Here is a 19843-nt window from a genome sequence, read left to right on the forward strand (position 1 = left end):
AATACCCAGCTGTGCTCAAATGATTGGCTCACTAACCTACAGCAGTTTACAACCAGATATTGCTTCCTTCGTGTGTGTTTGTGTTCCTGTGTGTCACTTATACAATCTAAATTTAGCCAGTTTACATCTGCAACATTGTTTCCTTCAATAAATCATAAGCACAAAAACTTCTTTTAAAAGCCTAGCAGAGGCCAGTCATGATGGTGCATGCCTTTAATCCCAGCCCTTGGGAGGCAAAAGCAAGAGAATTTCTGTGACTTCTAGGCCACCCTGGTCTACACAGAAAGTTCCTGAACATCCAGTGCTACATAGAGAGACCCCATCTGAAAACACAAAATCAAAATCAAAAGTCAAGCAGCCGAGTAGCCTGGGCTACTATCATGGAATGGTCCCATCTAACAGTAATACCAAGACTCTGCCCACTGCTTGGCACCATCTTCATGTATGTAAGCTACATGCACACAGGAGCCCCGCATCACCACCGCCAGCACCTAATTCTCCAAATTTCACCAACACATCCATTTCACATCCAGGAGACGACACAAAGGGTCAACACTTGCTCTCTCTTCCCAGAGCCCAATTATCCAGTGCAAACTTGGACGTTGAACGTCTCCAAGAAGGGGTTGGGAAGACGGTCCAGTGGGTAAAGCACTTTCTGTGTGAGCATAAGGACCCGACTTTGAGTCCCCAGAACTTATGAAAGCCCATTGCTCCCACAGCATGAAGGAAGCAGACAAGAGAATTGCTGGAGGCTGCTGAGCAGCTAGCCTGCCTCAACATAGTAGAAGGCAAGGACTGAACCCTCTGGCTGTCCCTCTGCCCACACAGCTGTGCCACATGTATGCCTACACACACACATGCACACGCACACACATACACATACACACGCACACACACACACACAACTCTCACATGAATGTGCATATACACACTTGCCCACACCATATGTATGCACATGCTTCCATGTAGATCTTTACATACATAAATCCACTAAACTGTCTGGCAGGTGACAATGCTATTTATCAAAAGCACTACTTAAACTTTTAAGACAAACTTTTATTGAGTAAAAGACCTAAAGTCTGGGCATGGTGACACACACCTTTAATCTCAGCATGAGAAAGCAAAGGCAGGGTCTCTGCTAGTTCTAGGCCAGCCTGGTCTACCTAGCAAGCACCAGGTCAATCTTGTCACAAATACATACATACATACATACATACATACATACATACATACATACATACATATGGGGGTCGAGGAGAGAAAGACCTAGCCACATGTTGCCGTCTCTCAGCACAGAATAGGGAGTCCTGGGGAAAGAGGCCTAGTGGTAGACCAGATATCTTTTTCCGACCTGAAGAAAGTCCTTAGGCTGCCCACCCACAGCACATCTTGCCTTCTAGGGGCCTGTTGGGATTGCCAGCTGTGAACTTAAGGCACAGTCGAGGTGGGAGGTGACATCTGGAGCCTCCAGGTCTCTCCTCTGTGTTATAAGTCTGTCTCATTTGCAGTTACTGTGATATATCTTGTGTCCCTGGAAATGGAACAGAACAGTGCCTTTCCACATTTGCTTGTGGCAGATACTGACAGCAAAAAAAAAAAAAAAAAAAAAAAAAAGCACTTTACACTGGATCTGGGAGTCTGCATGCGCAAACATCTCACAGAGTATTGCTTACCCTTGTTAAGAGCAAGGTGTTCTGATAGTCTCTTTTTAATTTTTTCATGTCTGCGTAAGGAAGAAGAGGGGGAGGAATAGGGAAGAGGAGGGGTTAGGAAGAAATAAATTTATTTCCCCATCTACGCAGGACCAACAACACTAGGGAAAAATAAATGTAAAATGTTCTCAGAGTTCAGGGTTTCCGAGTGAGTCTTTTTAGTGCCATCTACTGAGCATTCTGGGTATTACAAGCATTTGTGTTCGAGTCTTTACTCTGGCCCTGAGATTTCTTTTCCCCTTTTCTTTTAAGAATATTTCTCCCAAAGCGGAAATGCCTCTCAGTTTAAGGAGAAGTTTAAATGAATGGCTACCACATGCAAAAGCTCTATTCTTAATCCTCAAACCAAATCCTTTATATCCAGTCCTAGAAAGGGGGAGTTTTCAGGTTGCAGAACACACCAGCACCATGACCTTGGGAAACAAAGCCTTAAATTTAGAACACTGAATTGCTATTGTCTATCCAAACAATCAAGAATCAATAATCCATTATCAACCCCGACTATAATTTTGTTCTACAATAACACATGAGCCCTCCCTCCTCCCCCACCCACCCTAGCTTGTTCCAAAAACAATTCAAAATACTGTAGGGCACAACACTGTTGTCACACAAAGTAGAATACAGAAATCTCATTGGCTCCTCTGGGGATGATGCAGAATTTCCACGCTGACTAGTCACTGTAACATGGAGAATTTAAATTTCGGCGGAAAGGTACGTTTCCTACTTGCCAGCAAATGTAAAGGCAAAGGTTGTTTCATTTCAGAGTAACGTGTGTGTGCTTTTGACCCAAACCTGTCTGGAAGTACCTTTGCAGTTCTTCCATGGTCTGCTTAATTAACCACAGAAGAGCCACAGCGGTGTGTTTGTGAGTGAGTCTGGGCTCATCCAGCCATGCTGCTGGGCCTCTTCTGCCACACTCTCGCAGCTGAGACACGGGTACTTCGATTTCACCGGAGCATCTGTGCCAACATTAACACAATAAGGAAAACAGAACCACTTACATCAGACTGCCGCTGCTCAAAATTGGAGGTTTAAATGTCTTCACTTGGAGGAGGTTAAACTGTCAAAAGCCTGCAACGCTTCCTGTCTTTACACTGACTACAACAGCTGTACAAAAGCTGGCTTTTTCCTCCTAAAGGACTTCAGATTCATCCGTTCTAGAAAGCACGGGAACGGCATGGCTCGGAGATGAATAAAGAAGCAAGGCTTGAAGATGCAGTCCTGTAACGCCAGCCCTGAAGACGCAGAGACGGAGGGGTTAAGTCATGCCTTCCTGGCTGATAGGGAGTCCAGGCCCAGCCTGGGCTGGAGAAGTTGACTCAAAACAAACAAAATAACAACAACAGAAATCGCAGTGAAAGCGTGTCCCATATACTAATTGCCCACACAGACTGGCAGGGTCCAGAAGAGCCACCCTTGCCGTGACGGTACATTATCAAATGTAAGTCGTTATTGACTGTCCAGGGAAGCCAGAGGCCCTTCAGTTTCCAAGTGCTCTTTTGGGAAGAGCTGGATATGATTTACTAAGCATGCTCCTAGGATTAATGTTTCAATAACAAACTCAGGAAAGGAGCATGCAGCCCAAAGGGCTGATGTCTCTCCCAGAGATGACTGATGGGCCCAGTTTGCCTAAAAACTCGTGAAGTCGTGGTTCAGGGACTCCAGACACTCACAAGCTTTTTCTTGTTCTGAAGCATTCTCTACCATCACCTTCATTTGTTTTGTAAGTCAGAAATGTGAGATGTACGTGTGTGTGTGTGTGTGTGTGTGTGTGTGTGTGTGTGTGTGTAGAGCATTCTTCCCAGGATTCAAGATACTGCCCCAGGAGGGAGCTGACAAACAGTCATTCATCAAAATGGCAAGATGTACAATTTATCTTGCACTGATTCCTTGCACAGTAGCGAGTTCTTTGGAGTTTATTTGCAGAAAGCAACTGTAGAATTAAAATACCAAGTAGCTTAAACACTAGCCTTGCCACATTTCAACATCAACAAAGTCCAGCTGAGTGACAGCAAGCTAGGGTTCGTATTCTCCGTGCTAACCAGACAGAAGAGCGACACTCGCCTGTCCTGACACATGAGCGTGACAAGGTGCAGTGCTCAGAGCTCCCCACTGGCTAATCATGCATAGCTGCTTCATAGGCCTCTCCTCACCCCTCACCCTTCACCCCTCACCCCTCACCCCTCTGGACTTGCTTGTCCCTTCATTCAAGACCAACTTAGAAGATATCATGGGATTCTGCTTAAAGCCAAGTCAAAAACTGTCCTCTGTCTGGTTAGTTTCTATACATGAATGAGATGAAGAGGAACTTGCTGGCCACTGGTCAGTAAACTCCTGTTCCCTCCCCGCCATGTCGTGGGGCTGAGCTTCTCACAGGCCCATATGCTAACAGGAAAATATGGAAGCCTTGGTGAGAAGAATAGGGATTATTTCCGATGCTCACTTTTTCAAAGCAATGCTTGCCATGGGAGGGGGGGTACACAATTCATTTGTATTATACATTAATTAGATGCACATCTAGCTTCATTCAGAGATAATCTCAGCCAAACCTGTCCAGGCTCTTTTTTCTAGCCTCCCCTCTCTCCCCCCCCCCCTCCTCTCCTCTTCCCTACTCTCCCTCTTCTGGAGCATGCACATACACAAATAAATTTAGCATTCTCTGCCCTAGAGGAGCCTCTGGTCCAGTTGGGAAGAAAACATAACACAAAGAAACAAGAGAAACTGGATGAAACAAAATAAACCAAGAGCTGAGTTCTCTGTGGGGACTTTAGAGATGAAGTATAAATCCTAATAGTCTCAGCGACTGTGACTTCAGCCAAAACAGAGCCATTGTGCAAATCTGCAGAAGCAAGCTAAGGAACTAGAAGCTGACCCTGTAATCATAACGTAGACACCAAACCCACAGGAGAAACTGCTCAATGGGGAAAGTGAGTCAGTTCTCATCTCCGGCTTATCTTTTTTACCAGCTAGCTTCCTACAGTGGTTCTAGACTCCTCTCATTCTCACTGAACAAGAGCTCCTCTGGACTGAAAACTGCTCCCCATGAGAAGGTACAGACACCCTTCCACCCCTGCCAGCTGCCACCACCTCATCACCTCTTGGCTTCCCATCTAGCTGTGCTCAGGCCAAGGGAGTTGTCCCACCCCAGCTGGATTGGCCAGTCATCTTCACAAGCCAATTCAGCACCTCTCTCAGAAAAGCAGTCAGAGGATGCGGGGTTCCTAGGGTTTTGTCTCCTCAGTACAGACACTCCCTGTTAGGTTAAGACTTACAGGTGGGGAGAGGGGAGTAGGACCCTCGGGGTAAACCCATCGTCTGCCTGTCAAAGACCCACAGCAGTGAGTGTGCTCCTTCAGCTACGGTTGCTATTCCTTAGAGTACATGGGCCTCGTCAGAATGTCATGTACAACTGATCTGAGGAAACTCTGAGGACGTGAGGTTCACACCCCAAACCTGGCTGCTCTAGGACTCAGGTCACTGGTAACTGATCAGGTTGAAGTTGGCCTACGTGTCCCCAGCACAGCCTGCCCTTATCTGAAGCTTTGTGAATGTCCACTTTGCTTCATTTGCCTCTCAGAACTATGCAGAGAGACAAGCAACGGTGAACACAGACCTCACAATCCGCATCCAGCTTGGCCAGGGGAGAACTGAGGTGTAGACCCAGGCTGCCCAGAGTCTTCCCAGCAGCCTGGACTCCTAGAGGGACGGGCTTGCCTGCCTCTCTTTCCTTCCTGCAGATTCTGGACGACCCTTCCTTGCAATGACCTCAGGTGTGGAAAAGAAAACACAGCACCCTCCAGAGGCTGGGACGCGTCCACTTCCGGGCCAGGCTGAGACTTCTAGGCCAGTCTTGGAGACTCACCTCTACACCCCCCTGGCCTAGCCACTGGCACACTGTACAAAGCGATCAAATTATATCGGGAATTCAGGGAAATAGAAGCCAGAATTTGGCCAGCCTTATTGGCGCCCCCTGTGAGTCTACTTTAAACACAAATTCCAGATGCTTGCTGTGCTGCGGGTCCCCTATGGGAGAGGAGCCTCGTGTGCCACTGGAAGCTGCGGGCCTACACAGAGTTGCACGTCCTCGGAATGCCACTTTTTCTAATATATATTTATATTTAATAATAAAATTTATTTATAGTATAAATAAAAGTATAGATAAAAGATTTATATTTAATATAAATAAATATAACATATTTATTTATATTTAATATAAATAAATATAACATATTTAGTATAAATATATTCATAGTACAGTGAAGTGTCAAACACAATAACACGTTCCCACTATGAGAGTAGTAATAACGACATCATCAACTGTCTTTCAACACCACCCAATCCCCCCAAAAACCAGTAGCCGGGGCTTGCAGCTTTGCGACCTAGGTCCTGGGTGGTGACGCGGGGTCTGCAGGCTCCGTTCAGGACGTGGCACTGGGAAAGTCTGGAACGCTGGGATGGGGGAGGGGTTCTGGGGCTGGGGCTCGTGGAGAACCTGCGGCTCCCGGGCCCCGACCGCTCTGGGTGCCCGGAGAGCCCCGCCCGCGGCGCTGGGGGTGGCGGGCTGCTCGGAGCCGCCTCCTCTGCAACTTTCTCAATCGCTCCGGGTGAGAGAGGCGGGGTGAGGGGTGCGGTTAAAAGGAGCGGCGGCCGACAGGTGTCCAGGATCGCGGCGCTCTGCGCGCTCGGCTCTCCCAACTCGCAGCCAGCCGGCGGCGCTCCCGCCTACAGAGCGCAGCCTCCGCCGAGACCAGCGGCGACCAGCTCCGGTTCAGCCCGCGACCCACTCCGGACCAACCCAGGACCGGCCCGAGACCCTCGCAGGACCTGCTCCTCCCAGGCAACAGCGCCTCGCCGCCTCTCGCCACCCAGCGCCGCGCGCTCCTCGGGACACAGGTGCGACAGCTTATCCGCGCCTCGGAGTTCCAGCGGTGTGGCCCGCGCTTGATCGCGACGCCCCGCGGCGTCTGGAGCTCGAGTCTAGGCCAGTAGGGACGCGTGAGATGCGAGATGGGGTGTGGGTCGCCGAGGTCCTGGGAAACCGAGGCCCGAACGCCCTGCGCCGTTCCCGCGGGTCATCACCACGGGCGGATAGGGACCCGAGTCACGATCGCGTTTCTGCCGCTGGAGCGGCTGGCCGGGCTCGGGATTGGATCCGGCTGCTCTCGCAGCGCTCGGTGCAGCGCACAGGGCAGGAAGCGTCAGCACTGCCTGAGCCGGGAGGTCTTGCACCACGCGGGGCGGGGAGGGACGCGGGGGCCAGGCCGTTCCATGCGCGACTGCGACGTGTTGCCTGTGGTCCTTTGCTAGAATTTCCCCCGAGGCCTCCTGGCTGCGTTGTCTGCCGCCATTGAAAGTTTTTAACTAATCGAAAGCTTAGCAGGAAAACTCCGTTTCATTTGTTTAAGCTGGAGGCCTCCGTGGGAAGACACTAACCTTTACCACCTAAAGCACTGGGGTGACGCGGGCAACCGCCCAAAACGAGCGTCCGTAGCCGCTCCCGTGGGCTAGGGGACCCCAGCCTGCACTTGACTGGTGACTTTGATTGCTTCTCGTTTTTCTTAAAAGCTTTTTAAGGGCTTGCGTTCAGGTGGGGCTCTGCAGCTAAGCGGGAGCGTCCGACACAGACTCGCAGATGTGTGCTGCTGAGAAACGTGTCCATTGGGACTCTTGCATCAGCCCCTCGGTGCTGCCTCACTGGAAGGGAGCATAAGCCTAAATGGGGCGAGTTGCCCAGGTCTCTGGGACTGTCCTGAGAAGCCTGGCACAGCCCTGGCTCCATTTACCCTGGATTCCTTTGGAAACTATGGGCTAAGTTAGTTAGATTGTGAGAAGGGTGGAGGCTGAGGTGGGGACAACATCTGGAGGTGTTCCGCCAGCTCCCCAAAGTACCCTTCAAAGCAAATAAGGGTCTCTCCTATAAATATAATACAGATTATAAATAAGGAGAAGCTTAGCTTCCCCTTTTCAGGAGTTAAGGATTGACAGTCCCCCACACTCTGACAGTGCTCCAGGCAATCTGCAGGTGACCCAGGCCAAGTGGGGACCTGCCTGTGACCTCCCTAGTCAGAGGCCAGGAGATCACCTCCTACACCACAGTTAAATATTGACAATTTCACCCTGCTGTCTAGTACTGCAAGCCCTTTTGTGAGATCAAATTTTAACCTCTCCCCTGTCTTGGAAGGGCCACTAAAACAAGCAGCTTCAACCAGATGTGCCAGGGTCCACACCGATGACCCAGCAACTTGTTTTTCTCGCGGTGTTTTTTCCTGGTCTTGTTTGTTCAGAACCTTTTTCCCTGATTTTATTTTGTTTTTTTGTTTTTTTAATTTGGTTTTGTTTTGTTTTTCTCTCTTTTGGTGTTTTTTGTTTGTTTGCTTTTGCTTTTTGCTTGTTTGTTTTTTGAGGCAGGAACTTCCGCTGCAACCCAAGTTTTCCTTAAGGTAGCCAAATCCTCCTGCCTCAGCCTCCAGAATTCTGGGATTATAGATGAGTACTAACCTCAGTTTCGTGGAATTAGAAGCCAACCTGAGTACCACAGCAAACTCAAACTTAACAAATACTTTAAAGTGATTTTATAAACAATTAAAGATTTTACTCTGAAGTTCATGTTTCTCCACTGGTAATAACTGGGCTAGTCTGTGGATGCTATAGGCAGGCAAAGGTCCTTGTCCCACTCACCCTTGAGTTCTGTATTTTGGGTCAGGTGTGTGGATGTTTATTTCAGTCGGCGTCCTGATCTCGAGTCAGAGAGTAGACATGAGGAGCAGAAGAGGTCTAATTCCAATCTGATTGTTTTGTTAGACTCAGAACACTGTTCCTTTCAATACTTTTGCTTGTTGGGGACAGACTACATGGAGCTGTGAGACTGTTCAAAGAGCAACCAGCTTCCCTAAGGGACTGGGAACAGTCTGGGTATAAATGGGTCAGGGCTCAACCTGCTCAGCCACTGTTTCTTCCTGTGGTGTTTCCACTTTCCCAGTTGGCTAGGACTCGATGTCTCCCCGGTGTGTGTCAGCTCCTCTGACCAATGCACAGTTGAGTGGGTCCCATGAAGACCTTGGTGTTCTGCAGCAGCAAGTGGGACTTTCACCCTGAGCCGGCTTGGGGGAGACAGGATGTAACCTGCCTACAGCAGGAGGGCAGGGATGCTTTTAAGTAAGAGCAAGAGGGTTCATTACAGTTTGGAAGGGGTGGAAAGCAAGTGACTCATCAGGACAGTGGGAGGGTGGGATCTTGTCAGAAGAGGGGTTGATTGTGACAGGCAGGGTGGAGCCATGAATCAGTGAGGACGGTCCCTTCCCTGGGATGAAACAGAAGCTCATCCCTTCTTCCAGAACAGAGTTAATACACACCGTGTCACCCAAGGCAGTTTTGCTTCTGAGCTGATGGTGAGGTCCTTGGACCTGTAGCTGGGGAACCGCTGAACTAAATTTCCTGCCATTTTCATAATTATTTATTTTAGAATCACATCCAAGTTAAAACCAGGGTCCACAGTAGCAAAGCTCACTTGCCACATGTATCACAACAGTACGGAACACTAACCAAACAGTTCCAACCTGACAACGGAGTCACCAACCTGCTTGTAAAAAACCTAAGCACAAAGACTTTTGTTTTTCACCCTAATCCTCTTACACAGAAGATGGAAGCAAGGTTTGTAGTGGGAGGTTAAGTTGAGGAATCTCAACTTCAAGTGTAACCATTAGGAATGACATTATCACCTTGCCTCCCAAACCCATGCATATTCAAATATTTTAAAGAACTGGCTTCAGCACTGGGTCATGTGGAATTTCACAAATCCTGTCATCTGAACTGGGCAGCTGTGCCCCTTGAGATGAAGTTGGTCCAAGCTCTTAATTATCACTGCAAAGCTCGGGCTGCCAACACAGACTGCTGAGTGACCTGTACAGAGAAAGGAACCTGTGAGGTGAACTTAGCCAGAACACAGTTTTCCCTTTAGACTAACAAGTACTTTGCTTTGATGCACCCCTGTACCCACATCTTGGTTACGTGCTAAAGACTGGGTGAATCCCTCGGTTGAACAAGTGTGTTTTAGAGAACTATACTAGAGAGCACACAGAAACATGTTGGAGATGGTTTGGGAACTACACCCTTAACCCTATGGCAAAGTAAGTTGTATTGTCACCACCCTAGAGGAGACTGTACCCAGAACAGAGCTAGGACCTGACCAGGCCAGTGAGTGATTCCTGTCTTGTGTTCATTTGTCGTTTGTAGTGCTACCTACCCAGAGGACAAGATGGATTGGGGCACGCTACAGAGTATCCTCGGGGGTGTCAACAAACACTCCACCAGCATCGGGAAAATCTGGCTGACCGTCCTGTTCATTTTCCGCATCATGATCCTCGTGGTGGCTGCCAAAGAAGTGTGGGGAGATGAGCAAGCCGATTTTATCTGCAACACGCTCCAGCCTGGCTGCAAGAACGTGTGCTACGACCACTACTTCCCCATCTCCCACATCCGACTCTGGGCCCTGCAGCTGATCTTCGTGTCCACACCAGCCCTCCTGGTAGCCATGCATGTGGCGTACAGGAGACATGAAAAGAAACGGAAGTTCATGAAGGGAGAGATAAAGAATGAGTTTAAGGACATCGAAGAGATCAAAACCCAGAAGGTCCGTATCGAAGGGTCCCTGTGGTGGACATACACCACCAGCATCTTCTTCCGGGTCATCTTCGAAGCTGTCTTCATGTACGTCTTTTACATCATGTATAATGGCTTCTTCATGCAGCGTCTGGTGAAATGCAATGCCTGGCCTTGTCCCAATACAGTGGACTGCTTCATTTCCAGGCCCACGGAAAAGACCGTCTTCACGGTCTTCATGATCGCAGTGTCTGGAATTTGCATCCTGCTAAATATCACAGAATTGTGCTATTTGTTCATTAGATATTGTTCAGGAAAGTCAAAAAGACAAGTTTAATGTATTCCCTGGCTGCTGGAGCCAAGATTGAGCAAAAAGATGAGGCAGCCTGTGCTTAGCTGTCAGAGCTCAGCCACCAGCATTTCCCAAGACAAACTTAAATGCCACCATCTAAAGTCCCCATAGGCCTCGCATGAAACTCCAGAGGCCTCTATGGGGCTCCCTTCCCCCAAAGCTCCATCCAAACAAAGGCCCAATTCTATGCCTGCATTAGTCGGTTCTAAAGTTAGTTCCACTGAGACCCCGTGCTGGTAGCGACTATTCTGGTAGGACACATTCACAGTTTAAACAAAAGATCTCACACTGTCTGTCTTCCTCAGAGGACAGGAGAGACGAGCCCAGTCCCAAGGAAGGTGCCCAGAAAGTTCACTGTGCCTTGCTTAAGGCTCCCTTCCCCAAGTTGCCCCCAGTTAATGGTAAATAATCTTCCACTCTGTCATTTGCTTTGATAGTTTAAGTCTGCAATAGTGGACAAAGTTATTTAATGCTTCAAGCCCTGTGTACTTTTTTTAAAAAAAAAAAAACAAAAACTTTAAAATAAGATAGGTTCCTTTGTTCTCAAAATGATCTGGAGACCATTATACATTCCTCCTATTTCAAAGGTTCAGTTTGTGATATGAACGTGTAACCAGATCTCACAAGGTCTTTAAAACGTTGGTCTTTTGGTTATGGGAAGTCTGCGGTGTGGCTGAGAGGCCATCTACGGTATTCATCTTCAGTGTGTTGAATACAGGGCAGCAGACTCCCAACCTGTCTCACATGAGACAAACTGAAAGCTTTCGTGCTGGCTTCTGACCAGAAGAGGCCTCGCTTAAAAAGCCCAAGTGTCGTTTTGCATAAGAGACAGATAGGATATGCCAACCACTGCCACCCGCTCTGAGCCTCTCCTAGCCCCTCCCTCCCTCCTGACATTTGCCTGCTCTAGCTGTGGGATGCCAGCAGCAGGAGACATTGACTTCATGAGTTGGCTTGGGAATTTCACTGCCATGGTATAATTTAATGGTGCAGAAACAAAATGGGGTGGAGGCAGGGGGGTGTAACTATTTTCAAAGAACCAATGGAACTTCTAGGCTCTAAATTCTGTTGACTGAAGCTGAATTCTTCTACTTTGGAAGTCTGTTTGCTACCCTCTTCAGCATTGGCTTTCTTAGCTGAAACAGAAGTATGGCTATCTGGAAAGACTAGGAACTAGAGTTTAGGTCACTATGTTACTCTTCTAGGGCAAGTTGAACCTTAGCATGGCCATTATACTTAATGTGTTTCCCACAAGATGGCTCTTAACAGCTCCAACAGGGGACATTCTTACTACCAAGAATGGCACTGGGAAGACATTTTGTAACAATAAATAAGAGTTGTGGTTTCATGCTTGTCACTAAAGTAATTTTGTAAACTCTTAAATGTCATTTATTAAAATATGATTATTTTGTATACTTTAAAATTAAATAAGGTTTTTAACAGAATACCAAATTTTAACAATCAATAGTAAGTCTTTCTTTGTTTTTTTGGGGGGGGGGGCGGGTGCTGTGTTTTATCTTTGAAACAGGGTCTCACTGTGTCTCCCTGGCTGGCCTAGAACACGAAGCTCCACCTGCCCTGACTCCTAAGTGCTGAGATTAAAGGTGCACACCTCCATGCCCAGCTATAGTAATTTGTGTATCCAGACATTTCATAGTTTATATTTTGCAGTATCCCCTGAGTGTGTTCACAGCTTACCCACCCACTGTCCTGGGGTCCTTCTGCCTAGTTACAGGAAACTCCCCGTGGCTTGAAAAACTGGTAAAGATGGAGAGAGAGCACTGCAGCTCAAATCCTCTGCAGCTCTGAGGGGCTCAGTGAAACCCATGCTAAGGACGGCAAGGGGTGGGAGTTAGAACAGAGCCTGCAAAATGCTAAGCCCCAGGGACAGGATCAGTCCAGAAGAACCAGAAGAATCCAGTTTAAGAGGTTCTTGGGCTCAGTGTGTAGTTGTCACTAAAGCACCTGTCTCCCGTGTATAGTCCCCAGATTTTAGTACCAGCACCACAAAAATAAATAAATAGCACTCTTCATGTTTAAAAATTAAAATAGCATCCACGGTGAAGTCCGCAGCATGAGAACCATCCTCTGTGGAACTTTCCTAAGATGTCCTTTGTGTCTAAAGAGGTGGCCCATGAGACAGCTTTATGTCTCCTCAGTGTCTGTTCCCATGGGACATACCTTGTCAGGCAAGCCTGTCCCAGATAAGTGACTGCCTACAAGCAGCTCTCCCCTGGAGAGCACCAACACTTCCGTCCTTTAAGGTACAAGCTTCCTATTGGAGGTTGTCAAAGACATTTTAAACATCAATAATATTTTTATGGGGGACCATACACTCTTCACATAGCTTGAAAAGCATAAAACTCATCCCACTTCCAATCAAGTGATAGAACAGGCGTGAAGAGTCTCCCACATGCCAGGGTGCCCTGTACATACCCTGTTAAAAGAGCCCACAGCTTTTTAAATGGCTAGTTCCACTCCCACACGTTATGAAGATTATCACTCTTAAGGCATTAAAAGACGGGGCCTGAATAATTACAAACCACGAGCAGCCACTTCATAGGACAGACAGAGGTCTGGCCACAAGCTTGGAAATTAAAGCTCGATGTTTGAAATACGATTATCCTGAAATACCAGTGGGCAAATGCATCTGTGAGGAGCAGCACTCTAAGTGAGTGAGCTCTGAAGGTCAGAGGCGATGCCCCCAGCCTGTGTGGCATTCACTGACAAAGGAAACGTGGTGCCACCTGCTGAGGGACAGGCCCCTGCTGTAAGTGGGGCAGCGGGGTTCTGTTGGTTTCCTGGGCCTAAGCTGCCTCAGGTAGCAGGGTTTCCAACCAGATGACTCACCAGAGAGCAGCTTGCCCATGCTGAGAAGATCACAGCCCATAGAAGGGAGCTCCCTGCTCTCCCCCCCCCCCCCCCCCCCCCCCCCCCCGGCCTCAGTTTCCTCACCTCATAGTGGGCTTCTCAAATACTTCCCAAGCCTGGGGAAATCAATGGGGTGATTTTCATAGACGCTGTCCTCCCCATAGGACAGGAGTGTGATATTACCATCGTCTCTCCCACTCAATAGACCCCGAGGGAGATGGTGAATGACGTCTTAGGAATGTCTCCAGCAAAGCTCAATTAACTGGATGCTTGGGAAAGTGCATGCTGACACTGAAATAAGCCATGACATGGTGGCCTCAGAGACCAGCCACACCAGGAGGGGAAGGCGGGCTGGGTGCACACACCGTAGCAAAGACAACTGACAGCTGTGTCGCTCCGTACCTCAAGAAAACCAACGGCTGGGGAGTAAGCAGCAAAATGCCGAAATGCCTCACACAGCCTACCACGCATGAGCGGTGGGTTCCATTTCCAGTCTTGGATAAAGTAAATAGGAATGGTGGGCGGAGGTGTGGAGGTGCAAGCCAGGAGAACCTAAAGTTCAAGGTCATCCTCAGTGCCGTACTTAGTTCAAAGCCAGCCTGCACTTCATGAGACTCTGTCTCAAAATAGCAAATAAAGAAATAAAATGGCTAAATAAACACACATAAGTGACTAGAAAGGAGAATCGGTACTGACTGCAACCAAGACTGTTATAAGTTTGTCCAGTCAGGGTCTCTGTACTACCTTACAGGCATAGCACTTGCTGTGCTTGTCCCTTTTCATCTTCACGGCAACATAAAAAGCCATGGGCCATCACCTTTAATCCCATGGAGGGGCGTGGGGGGTGTCAAGAAGGCGCAGCTCAGGCAACTGTCGAGATCAAAGGCTAGTAAGTGTAGTCCAAGCTCACGGAGGTTATGTGGATTGGCCTTTTGGAATTCCTCTACATACTTCCCTCCCACACCTAACCCCGACTCCACAGCCCCCCACCCACACCTTTTGCAATCCTGCTGGAGTCCATGGTATCACCACAGCCTCACAGATTCCAAAGTCCATTCCTCACATCCTCGTGGTGTTTTTTTCATCAACTGATATTTACTGAGCGCCAACCAACTAAGTCCCAGACACGATTAGTCCCTGGGACTGAAGCTGATTTAAAAAAAAAAAAAAAGTTGAGCCTTTATACTGAAGGAGGCTGGATATCAACAAATCCCAAGATTCTCTCTGCTGTGGGCCAGTGCCACAGCAAAAAGAGAGAGCAGGGAGTGTCAGGCATCAGGGAATGGTACCCGTACCTGTTAGTGTGGATTGGTCACTTGATGTGGGATACCATTTTGTATATGTTGCTTTTATTGGTTACTGAATAAAGCTGCTTTGGCCTATGGCAGGGCAGAACATAGGCAGGCTGGAAGAGATATATAGAGTAGGCAGAGTCAAGGAGACACCATGCAGCTGCCAAAGGAGAAGGACACACCGGAACCTTACCGGTAGGCTACAGCTTCATACACAAAATAATAGAAATGTATTAAGATGTAAGAGTTAGTTAATAAGAAGCCTGAGCTAATAGGCCAAACAGTATTTGCAATTAATATTGTTTTGTGTGATTATTCGGGTCTGGGTAGCCAGGAAGCGAACGAACAGTCTCTGTTTACAGGTGGTGCCATGTGGGGCAACTACATCCACATAAAACCTGAGAAAGCTTGGGAAGAAATTCTAGACATAAAAGATCAGAGTTAAGCATGGTTTCTTGGTAGCAGCATTTTCTCAGGTGGGCTCTGCTAGAGGCAAGCAGGGCCGCAATTCCTTTAAGAGAAGACTTTCTGACTCAGCATTAGCAGCAAAAACTGTGTGGTTTCTTTAAGAGCCACCTTCCTGGTTCATGCTGATGCAGTTACAGAGCATTTAAATGGGGTTTGTAAGCAGAATGCTACTAGTTACTTAATGGCAACATAGACCCGTGTGTCCCTGAAACTGTGGCAGTGAGCATGGCTCACAGAGCTGGGGGTGAACATACCTCCGCCATGTTGGACTGGGCAGGGTCAAAAGTCTTAGTCTGAGACAGGCCACTTAGCATTTCAAGAAGCGCTCCTGGTCAGAAAATGATTACAGATGCACGATAAAGACAGATACAGGCAAAAATAAACCTCTGAACAGGTCACAGTGTGTTTTTAAAAAATGTATGTAGGCTTAGGAGAGAGGGAAGAATATAGATAGTTAGAATAAGAAGTATAGACAGTTATAGATTAAATGAGTAAAAATAATAAAATAGATAGTAGAAAACAGGAAATGAATGAGCAGTCTCCACTTACAGTCACTCTTGGAGGTAACTTAGAGGAAACAGTAACAAGAAACCATCTGCCTCAGGGCAGGGAGACAAAAAGGTTGGGAGTGGATTCCAGGAATCAGGGGGATGCAAGAAGATGGTGGGGCCAAAAATGGAGCTGGCCTGTCCACATGAGAACAAGCCAGCCACCAGGAGGATATATGACCCTGAGTCTCTCCCATGCTGCACCTGCATCAGCTCCTTGCCACGCCTGCTCTGTATCCAGCCTTGCTCTGCCCTCGAAGATCTATTTTCCCCTCGAGCACTCTGCAGAGAGCTGAGGATAGATCCAAGTTCAGCCCAGACTTGATTCCGTGGGTTGATCATTCTCATTCAACATCAGGCAATTGCTGTCTCGGGCCCTAGTAAGTACTAGCGGGTTTAAGCTTCTCCAAGAAAGAACAAAGCACAGCTCTGATCCTCGGGCTGTGATTAGGACCAGGAGTTCTCTCCCCATATAAGCTTCCAGTGTTTCCCATACAGTCATGTATACAACTCCAACAACAGTGGTTCAGTTTGAAAGTCTTTATGATGGTGCCACAGTACAACTAATAGAAACTAAAGTCCACATTGAAATGTGGCCCTTTGCCTGGGCTACAGCACTGCTGGGTCTGATCCCCTCTCTTGCCTGGGCAATAGCAGTAACTGAGGCTCCTAATTAGCCTTGAGATCATGAGGAAACCCCAGCACTCCACAGTAAAGTGAGTGCATTAATCACATTTTGCTTTGTTTTGCTTTGTTTTTTTTTTCAATACAGGGTTTCTCTGTGTAGCCCTGGCAGCCCTGGAACTTGCCCAGGCTGGCCTGGAACTCAGAGATCCACCTGTCTCTGCTTCCTGAGTGAGTGCTGGCGTTGAAGGTGTGTGCACCGTCACTCCTCCTGAGTGCTGGTGTTGAAGGTGTGCACCGCCACTCCTCCTGAGTGCTGGTGTTGAAGGTGTGTGCACCGCCACTGCCCGGCGAATAATCACATTTTCACTTCAGAAAAGACCACCTGTCCTTGTACACTCGTGTATACACAACAAGGATTCACATGGTTTATGATCTCATTTCTACACTTTTATCACATTGATTGATTGATTGATTGATTGATCTTTGCTGTCTATGAGGAGAGTAGGTAAGTGCTGTGACTTGTGTGTGAAGGTCAGAGGACAACCTGGGAAAGCCAGTTCTCCACCATGCAGGTTCCAGGGATTGAACCCAGATCTTCAGGCTTGGAGGCAAGTGATTTACCAAATGAGCCTTCTCACCCGCCCTTTGTTTATATACATTTCTAATCTCAGTCTTTCTGTGATACTTCCTGCTTAGTGCTATGTCTTGGGACTCTTCCCAGGTCAGTATATTTAAATATTTGTTCTGTGCATAATAACCGTCTCCTTGCTAAAGGACAGTTCTATTTTCCCCCAGTTTTCAGAAAAACCATCCTCCCCTTCCCTAACAAAGCAGATTTCCCATTTGGAGAGTATGTGTCTAACCTGTCTGTCTCACCTGTTCTCGCAGGCCTTGGCCTCTGTCTTCTGTTTATTAGCAGTTCCTTCAGACTGTAGAGTATCTGTCAGTTTAATGAGCGTGATTTCTCGCGGTCACTTAAGGCAATAAAAAGTGTCGAATATGGACTGCCACCAAAGACTTCCTTCTGGTGCCACGTGGGTCACTCACCTGCAAGGTTTGGTGTGGACTTTGTGGCACCTAGCTTGCAGGCTTCTGTGTTGATACAAGGAGACTGTAGCAACGTTTCTCAAGCATTTTGCAAAAGCCCCTAATCGTGTCTGTCAAACCGTGAGCCATTTAAAAAGGGCCGTTTATTAAGACCTTCCTGTGATCTCAAGCACGAAGAAGAGTGAAGAAGGGAGTCACCATGTAGGAAGATGCAGGAGAAGTGGCTGCTGTACCGTATGCATCAGAGGGCTATGACCGGTGCGCCAAAGCTTACAAGATCTCAGGAGCTAACCAGCTTCATGGTTTGGGCTGAATTCTGTGTGGGCCCTCGGGAACGGCGTCGTAAAAACTGACTCATGAAAGACCACTAACTTTAAGGGAAGACCTGAGACTCATGGTTAGTTTTGTCTTTTTTGTTTGTTTGTTTGTTTGTTTCTGTGGGAAGCTCAACTCCTTTCACTAGTTATTATCATTTATAACTGTCTGAAGAGTTTTTGCAAAGCTCTTGTCCAGAGTTGAACTGGCAGTCAGGTGGAAAGCCCCTCTCTCTCTCTCTGCTGCCATCTGCAGCCCATTGGGGGTAATTGCAGAGTGTCGTCTCCCTGCAGTTCCCTTGAGCAGCCTGAACATTGCCCCCTCCAAGGAATCTGTGTTCCCACTGCTCTGGGGTTTGCATTTTCAGTTCATAGATATCTACCTGCTGTTGTTGTGTTAGAAAGACGATAAACGGGAACAGGAAGTTTATACACAGTATTTCCTCACAAACGGGACAAACGAAGACAGTCCTAGCCTCTTCGTGTGGCCTCGTGGCTGTTCTTAGCCTCACACAGCCTTTGAAGTCGGCTCTTCCTCTGGCTTCGATTCTAAGAGCCCCACTGTGGATCATAACTGCAATGAAGCTGGCCTACTTCTTTCTCACATTCTCCTTACGCTGCTGTCAATAGCTAACATCAAAGCGGCACCTCTCTAAAGAGCCAGCATTCTTTGGTTTTCTGTCTGTCTGGGGTAGGGAGTGGAGCTCAGGGCCTCACACATGCCTTGCAAGTGGCATACCCCAGCCTCCTTTATGTCTCAAGGACAGAAGTCACCACTCAAAAATTCCAGGCCTTTTACAAATGTGACATTTACTTCTCAAAACCTTAAAAAATGAGCCTGAGAAAATTCTAAATCATAATTGCTCAAGAAAACATTTTTTCCTACCTACCAAACCTTTTCCAAAAAAAAGTAATCTCCGTTGAACAAATTTGTAAACCCCATTTCAGAGAGTCCCTGCTAGCACCTGCCCATGTGTCCATTACCAAAATGCGCTCTACCCGCAGAACAGAGAATCTCCCGCCTTAAAAAGGAAGGAAAGTCCCGCTCGTGTGACCTGGACGAACCTTGAGGACATCAGGCTAAGTTTAAGGAGACCAGATGCAAAAGGACAAGTATCCTGGCATTGGTCACACGGCAGTAACGTAAACCTCACACTTGACAACAGTTGAGATGACAGTTTCTTTAACTGTTCTTTCCACGATGCTCTCATGAGAAGAGAAAGATCTCTTTTCACCACGCAAGCGTCAGTAGCTGGTCCACAGCTCGCAAAGATGCAACCTGACACCTCAGAGCACCGTTGACATCTCTGCCTCCCTTTATTAGCGCCGTGAGACACCAAACCCTAAAGCCCATATAAATGAACCATGAGCACTGAACAATTAAAACAAGTCAGAGCAGGAAGCTAAGGCTTACCCAGCCTCGTGAAAAACAACCGCCTTCCAGTCTGGTCAAGTTCTCTAAGGGAGAAATACCAGAAAATCATCCTGCCTCTCATTCATGAGACAGCCACAAGGGGCCTTTGCTCATCTCAAAGCTACCCAGAGAGTTCTTGGAAGACTACAAGGAGTAGAATATTGTGAGCAAATATTATTCTCAAATAATATTGATTAAAATGGGGTCTTGCCCCCATGGCAGCCTTCCAAAGTCCCAGTTCTCCAGGTTCCTGGTTTGCTAAGCCCACAACAACTAATTCCCCAAATCTGGCATGGATTCGTGTTTATGTCCGTGATCTGATTTAGGAATTTCCATTTCTATCCAATCCAGAAACAGAAGTTTTAATAATCTTAACATCTTTTATATCCACAAGTATGTAAGAGATTGCAATGACCAAACATAACCAACTACCTGAGTTTAATTCCTTCGCCCCAACTCCTGCAAGTTGTCCCCTGACCTCTGCACACAGGCTGGAACACATGTGTGTATGTGTGTATGTGTGTATGTACACACAAATAAATACATGTAATAAAAGAAAAATTTGAAATCTATGCCTGAGCTTCCAAAAACACACTCTCA

The 19843-nt window shown here is 47.5% G+C and overlaps 1 protein-coding gene across 1 annotated transcript; it reads left to right on the top strand.

The window, feature by feature from the left end:
• The first annotated feature begins 6353 nt into the window (after positions 1-6353).
• Gjb2 (gap junction protein beta 2) lies at positions 6354-12127 on the top strand. Its single transcript, XM_038310551.1, has 2 exons — positions 6354-6605; positions 9945-12127. The coding sequence occupies exon 2, from the start codon at positions 9967-9969 to the stop codon at positions 10645-10647; it is 681 nt and encodes a 226-aa protein (XP_038166479.1). The 5' UTR covers positions 6354-6605; positions 9945-9966; the 3' UTR covers positions 10648-12127.
• The last annotated feature ends 7716 nt before the right edge of the window (positions 12128-19843 follow it).

Source organism: Arvicola amphibius, chromosome 13, assembly GCF_903992535.2.
Source record: "Arvicola amphibius chromosome 13, mArvAmp1.2, whole genome shotgun sequence".
In the NCBI taxonomy this organism is placed as follows: Eukaryota; Metazoa; Chordata; class Mammalia; order Rodentia; family Cricetidae; genus Arvicola; species Arvicola amphibius.

What these genes read in the sequence shown, in the direction of transcription:
- Gjb2 (XM_038310551.1), top strand. Translation starts at nt 9,967, where the DNA reads ATGGATTGGGGCACGCTACAGAGTATCCTCGGGGGTGTCAACAAACAC.